The sequence below is a fragment of the Oratosquilla oratoria genome, chromosome 10 (assembly GCF_046742065.1).
Source record: "Oratosquilla oratoria isolate Oo_2021 chromosome 10, ASM4674206v1, whole genome shotgun sequence".
NCBI classification, from domain to species: Eukaryota; Metazoa; Arthropoda; class Malacostraca; order Stomatopoda; family Squillidae; genus Oratosquilla; species Oratosquilla oratoria.
Genome location: NC_134786.1, coordinates 35023291 through 35030790, shown reverse-complemented (window position 1 = coordinate 35030790; position 7500 = coordinate 35023291). Strand labels below are relative to the sequence as shown.

Below are 7500 nucleotides of genomic sequence, written 5' to 3'. Positions count from 1 at the left end.
TTGAACATAGTTTTCTAGTTTATTCTACTACATATTATCTATACTAAGGTGTACAGATTGTTGGGATCCAGTGTAGACATCATGTTAGTTAACATTGTTACACAAAGTGATGAATAACAGGTAATTATGAGTGAACTTGGAATTTAAATGAGGTATAGTTTCTAGTTGCATTTATTTGTATTTAGTGTGAGTGAGCCTTGAATATTCTATATTGAACAAAATGGATAAAGCTACAGTGTATCAACTAAAATCATATCTAAAGGCAAAGAATCAAACTTGTTCTGGCAATAAGGCAGAACTTATGAATAGGATACAGGAGTTTATTACAGCTGAGGAATTGGAAAGAGACGAAGTCATTCTGGAGTTATTAGCTTTCAATAGAACACATGTAGAAGAAGGAACAGATGGTACAGTGAAACCAATAGATAGTGTGTCTCAAGTAGGGGATAGTGACATAGATAATCAATTAGGTAAGGCGATAGCTATGAGGGCGAGCTTAGATATCAAATTACAGAAGTTGAAAAGGAAACAAGAGTTGGAAATGGAAATGCATAGATTAAAATTAGAACAGGATAGGCTTGAGTTGGAAACAGAATTAGAATCGGCTATAGCAGAATTTGATAGTTTGAGAAAATTTGACAATAACGTATATAGTAATGTAGAGAATGATCCTCGTGACTGCAGAAGTACACATCAGAATAATAGTGATAGTCAACAGACAAATAGAGACATGGTTACGACTTTAATGACAAAGAACATGATGCCTGTCCATGTGATTCATAAATTCAATGGTCAGTTAGATAAATATTTTGAATTTATTAGAGATTTCGATATGTTGATTGATAGCAAGCATGTGTCAGATAGTGAAAAGTTACAATATCTAAAACAATATACTGAAGGTAAACCACACAACATAGTTAGAATGTGTTTGAATTTAGATACAAACAAGGGTTATCAAAGAGCTAGAAGTGAATTAAACAAAAGATACGGTAATAAAGAAAGGATAGCTTTAATGCACATAGATAAGGTTCTAGCTTGGCCTGAAATTAGAGAAGAGAATGTTGAGGCATTAGACGACTTCATCGTTGAATTGAATTCATGTATAAGTGCTATATCGGGTATTAATTATGGAATTTCAGAATTACAAAATCTTAGGACGTTGCGTCAGTTGGTTGAGAAATTACCTAGACACTTACAGGATAGATGGAGGAGACTAGTCGACGAGGTAGCTGAGAGTGGGAAGCTAGTGGACATTAAAGACTTAGTCAGATTTCTAGAGAAAGAAGTAAGAATATTGAGTAACCCAACATTTGGGAGAAGTAGTAAGGGAGGATTTAGAGATAAGAAAGTAGAAGCGAACACATGGAGTTCAAATAGAAAGACGAATTATAAGAAAGGTATAGAACCTTATGATGGAAGAGTCCATGTCAATGTGACACAGAAAGCAAGAGTTTCTTGTTGGTTATGTCAGGAAGAACATGTTATTGATGTATGTCCAGAATTAAGATGGTTAAGTTATGAAGAGAAGTTGAATAGAGCTTACAATTTAGAACTTTGCTTTAAGTGTTTAAGGACAGGACATAAAGCGTTTCAATGTAGAGTAATTCGTACTTGTGAACAATGCAGTGGTTCACATCTTACAATCATGCATAGAATGAATAAGAATTTCAAGGTTGAAGGAAGTAAAGAAGTAACGGCAAATCCAGCGGTCACTAATGAGGTTGATGATTCTAGAATTCAAGTATTATCCAGTCAATTGAAAGATTCAGTAGGAGACACTACTGCTATCCCAGTTCAAGTAGAGTTAAATGGTAAAGTTGTTACTACCAGATGTTACCTTGACAATGGTAGCTCAGTCACATTTTGCACTAAGAATTTATTGCAGAAGCTTGGAATGACAGACATGAATTATCAGTCAACTACACTACAAGTAAGTACAATTGTAGGTACAAGAGGAATGTCTTGTCTAAATGTTGAAGGGATGTCAGTAGCCGATATAGAAGGAAATAACCAAATTAGATTACCACCTGTATTTGCAGTGAATAAACTTCCTCTCAATCACAGTCATAATATCAGAAAGAATGATGTAGAAAGGTGGAAACATTTGATGAAGTTAGAATTTGATCACAGCCAAGGAGAGATAGAAATCATGATAGGTATTAATGTCCCAGAGGCGTCTGAACCTTGGGAAGTTGTACATGCAGAGAAACCAGGAGATCCGTATGCTGTGAGAACACGTTTAGGGTGGATATTGTGTGGAAGAATAATAGACAATAATCATGAAATTCCTGTGAATAAGATAAAGGTTGATGGTAATTATTTAGAAAGGAAATTGATTGAATCTTATAATAGAGAGTTTGTAGATTCATCACTGAATTCAGTAGAACCTAGTATAGAGGATAGAAGATGGTTACAATTTGTCGAGTCTGGGTGTAGGCAAATGAATAATGGAAAGTATGAGATCCCTTTACCAATGACAGAGAAACCTAGGATAGTTCCTAACAGTGAACCTATGGCAGTCAAAAGACTTCAACAATTGAAGCGTAAGTTTAAGGATCATGAGTATTATTATCAGTATAAGCAATTTATGACTAATTTACTAGAGAAAGGGTACGCTGAAGAAGTACCTAAGTATGAAGTGAGTAATCAACAAGTTTGGTATGTTCCACATTTTGGAGTGCAACATCCTACAAAAAGGGATAAAGTACGTGTAGTATTTGATTGTGCAGCACGTGTAAATGACTTATCGTTAAATGATTTGTTGAGACAAGGACCTGACATCAACAATCTTTTGTTAGGTGTCCTTTTGAGATTTAGATTAGGACTATATGCATGTACTGCGGATATAGAAACTATGTATTATCAAGTTAAAGTGCCTAAAGATGATAGAGATTACTTGCGTTTCTTATGGTGGAAGGATGGACACATAGAAAGTGATATAGTTAAACTGAGGATGACTTCTCATCCATTTGGTGCTAGTTGCTCCCCTAGTATTGCAAATTATGCTTTAAAACGAGTTGTGCAAGATCACGGGAGTCAGTTTCATAAATCAGTAAGTGAAATAGTTCTTAATAACTTCTATGTTGATGATATGTTGGTGTCATCCGATGACATTAATGAGTTGATTGACAATTGTAATAATGTGATAGATCTTTGTAGTAAAGGTGGATTTAATTTGACAAAGTTCAATAGTAATTCCCGTGAAGTTTTGAAGAATATACTCAAAGATAAGTGTAGTGATGATATTGAGAAGTTCATTGAGGATGAAGAAGTGGTACAAAAGACATTAGGATTGAATTGGTATCTTGGCAAGGATGAGATGAGCATATCAATCAACATTGATGAAATACCTAGAACAAAAAGAGAATTGCTAGCAGTAATTGGTAAAATTTACGACCCACTGGGCATGGTAGCACCAGTGGTTCTTGAAGGAAGGGTATTATTACAAGAATTATTCAGAAACGGCATTGGATGGGATTGTATTTTGAGTGAAATAGATCAAGGATTGATAAATGTTTGGATGTCAAGAGTAAATAAGCTCAAGTTGTATAGTATTGATCGTTGTACTAAGAAAGGTATAACGTCAAAGGTAGAGGCAATTGAGTGTCACATATTTTGTGACTCTAGTGAAATAGCATATGGTTCAGTGGTATATTTAAGATACAAACATATTGATGGTACAATCCAGTGTAGCTTCATGTTGGGAAAAGCTAAAGTAGCACCTTTAAAATCAATTACAATTCCAAGACTTGAATTGGTGGCAGCCACGCTAGCCATTAAATTGAAGTGTGTGATAGTGAGAGAACTACCTTTAAAGTTAACTCAGATTTATATTTGGACAGATTCAACTACAGTATTAAAATATTTGCATAATGATCACTTAAGATTTAAAACCTTTGTAGCTAATCGAGTGTCTCAGATTCGAGAGAACTCTGAGGATGTATGTTGGATGTACGTCTCCAGCAGGGATAATCCTGCTGACGATGTCACTAGAATGAGACAGACCAGTAGATGGTCTGAAGGACCTGCTTTCTTGTCCCAAAATGAAGAGATCTGGCCGGTTCAACAGCAGATAAATAAGGAAGAATTTTCGAATCTTGAAATTAAGAGGGTTATGAAAGTTGAAGTTAAACCAATACAAGGTCACACAGTTGATGTAATGTCACGACTAGTTTGTCACTATTCTTCATGGTTCAAGTTGCTAAGAGCATGTAGTTATCTTATATTATTTGTCAGACATTTGCAAAGAAAAGGCGTGTCAATTATCGAACTCAATGTTCAATTAATGGAAGTTGCTGAAGAAAGAGTAATCAAATTTGTACAAAACTGCCATTTTGCTAAGGAGATTGTCTGTTTATCCAAAAATGATCCTATTAATCTTTCCAGTTCTATAAGGAAACTTAAACCTATGTTACTGAATGGTATACTCAGGGTAGGAGGCAGATTAATTAACCTAGAATTGCCCTTGGATATGAAACATCCAGTTATTCTTCCCCATGAACATCATGTGACCAGTTTAATCATTCAACATTATCATATGAAAGTAGGACACATGGGAAGGCAAGCAGTATTAAATCAATTGAGACAGAAATACTGGGTTATTAAGGGTAATTCAGCTGTAAGAAAAGTATTATCTAAATGTGTTAGTTGTAGACGCTTCAAGAGTTCAACGATCACTCAGGAGATGGCAGCCTTGCCAGTAGATAGAGCAAATGTAAATCAGAAACCATTTTTTGTAACTGGAGTAGATTGCTTTGGGCCATTTTTTGTGAAGAGAGCACGATCTCGAGTCAAGAGATATGGAATATTATTTACTTGTCTATCCATTAGAGCCATACATCTAGAGATTTTACATGATTTAACGGCAGAAAGCATGATAAATGCATTTACCAGGTTTATGTCCAGAAGGGGTACAGTTAGTAAATTGATTAGTGACCACGGCACAAATTTTATTGGAGCAAATAAGGTATTGAAGGACAATCTTATCATGCGTCATATTGGTAATGAATTGACAAAGAGAGGTGTGGACTGGGTATTCACTCCTCCTGGAGGTTCTCATTTTGGTGGTGTTTTTGAAAGAATGATAGGATTAGTCAGACGAGTGTTAGAAGTTGTGATAGGTTCACAAACCTTGTCTGATGATAGTTTGAGTACATTTTTTTGTGAAGTTGAGAGTATAATCAACAGTCGACCTCTGACTGTGGTATCAAATGATGTGAACGATTTGTGTCCCATCACTCCTAATTCTTTACTTAATTTGGATAATTATGTAGTGACACTCAATGGTGGAGAAATGATCTGTGAGAGCAGAAGGAAGTGGAAACAGATACAGCATTTAGCCAAAGAGTTTTGGCGCAGATGGCAAAAGGAGTATTTGCCTTGTTTGCAAGAACGTCAGAAATGGTTGAAAGTTAATAGAAATCTCAAAGAAGGAGATATTGTCTTAATGGTAGAAAATAACACACCACGCAGTCATTGGTTATTGGCAAGAGTTGTGAAAGTGATAAAAAGCACAGATGGACTGATTAGACAAGTAGAAATAATACGTGGTAAGAAACTTTATAAGCGACCTATTTCTAAATTAATACTATTATTAGAAGGTGACTCAGTGTAAAAATGACCTCCCGTCATTGATGTTGTGATCTTGGATGATCACAAAGGGGAGGGTGTGAGTGCCGATTGCACTATGTATAAGAATATTTGATGTATGATGTTCTACAGATAAAGTATAATATGTATCGAGGTTAATTACTACTCATGAGTGGTGCTAGATCTGTGTTAAGCACCAATTGTATGATATTCAAGTGTACTGACAATGGTATGTACTAAAATTAATTACGAATCATGGTTTACGATATTTGATATATGTATAGTACAGAGTACTATGTCTGGGTGGATATGAGAAAATATCTGACATGTAAAGGAGGCTAGAGTCTAATGGCAATCATAATCACGTGTGTACGCATGCAGTTACTATGTATGTACAATATATGTAAATTGTCTTTGTCGAAGTTGATGTATTGTAGTGAATAATTAACTGTTATAAAATAAAATAGAATTAAAGAAGTCATATGAAAGGGAGAATGTTGAGTAGAACGTGACTTATATATATATAATGTGGATCCTTTCAATCTGGTATTCCTCCGCTAAAAAGTAGTGCCCCATCCTCTTCGTGAGGAACGTACAAGTATTGTTCTTTCTGTGTCTAGTTGTCAAAGTGACAACACCTTCGGGGGTGTGACCAGGAAGCATAATTGGTAAGCATTAGCAGAGTGAATTATTTGCATCATTTGACTTATGATATATTTGGTAATATATCCACAAGTTAGTGTGGACATTATGTTAATTCGTGACATCCGTGATATAACAGAAGCTGAACGGATCACGGAGGTATAGAGTGATAAATACTGAAGGGGCGGAAGAAGAAAGAAAATAATGGTATGAAGCATACATTTTGTCATGCATTAATTACTGAATTATAGAGGTTTGTCATAGTTTCATATAGTGCTATTTTGATAGCTTGATTATGAATGTAAATTACAATGTTGAATTGATTTACAGAAACCACACCAATAAAGAAGACAAGCGTGGTGCGTAACATTATTACTTCCTCCTTTACCTATGTACCTCACGACAGCCACTACAACAGACGGCGTTGACAATATGTATATATATATGTGTGTGTGTGTGTGTGTGTGTGTGTGTGTGTGTGTGTGTGTGTGTGTGTGTGTGTGTGTGTGTGTGTGTGTGTGTGTGTGTGTGTATGTGTGTGTGCGTGCGTTTGTGTGTGTGTGTGTGTGTGTGTGTGTGTGTGTGTGTGTGTGTGTGTGTGTGTGTGTGTGTGTGTGTGTGTGTGTGTGTGTGTGTGTGTGCGTCTATATATATATATATATATATAAATATATATATACATATACATATATACATATATATATATATATATATATATATATATATATATATATATATATACTAAAGGCTTTTTTCTCCTTACACGGGGGGTAGTCAAAAAAGAAAAAGGCATAGAAACTACTCCCACCCATTCCGTTCCTTTCATATTCCACTCCCCATCCACCCTCCTCCCTCCCTCTTATCTTAGCACCTCCTGGATGACGGGTCATCCCTGCATCCTGTCCACTACACCTCAGAAGCAGTGTCTCAAGACACAGCACGTCCATAGCAAGGGCGCTTTATAAATTCGCCGACCCCCCCCCCTCTCCATCCCTTCATGCAGAAAAGGAGAAAACGGAGAGAAATCCCTTCGGGTTACGTTTTTTTTTTTTTTTTCTCACACATACTTCCTCACCCCCCATCCCCCACCCACTCCCCTTCATGCATCACAGCATCATCCATACACAACCCCTCTCCATTCACACCTATCATCTGTCCTTTCCCGTCCTTCCTCAACAGACATTCTTCTCTTTTGTAATGCCCATTTCACCCCATCCATCCATCTCATCCTAAGACGCCCCCTCATATTCACTCCTTCCACCTCTGCCT

General features: G+C 36.2%; 1 protein-coding gene across 1 annotated transcript in view; it reads left to right on the top strand.

Annotated features, from left to right (window-relative positions):
* LOC143028855 (uncharacterized) overlaps positions 1 to 7500 on the top strand; it is a 14654-nt gene that overhangs the window by 1443 nt on the left and 5711 nt on the right. Inside the window, exons 2-4 of the mRNA XM_076191216.1 lie at positions 1 to 2220; positions 2353 to 5549; positions 6326 to 6390. The exon at positions 1 to 2220 is cut by the window's left edge and continues 581 nt beyond it. Of these exons, the coding sequence (XP_076047331.1) occupies positions 221 to 2220; positions 2353 to 5549; positions 6326 to 6390 (5262 nt within the window). The 5' untranslated portion in view covers positions 1 to 220. The remainder of the gene's footprint in view (positions 2221 to 2352; positions 5550 to 6325; positions 6391 to 7500) is intronic.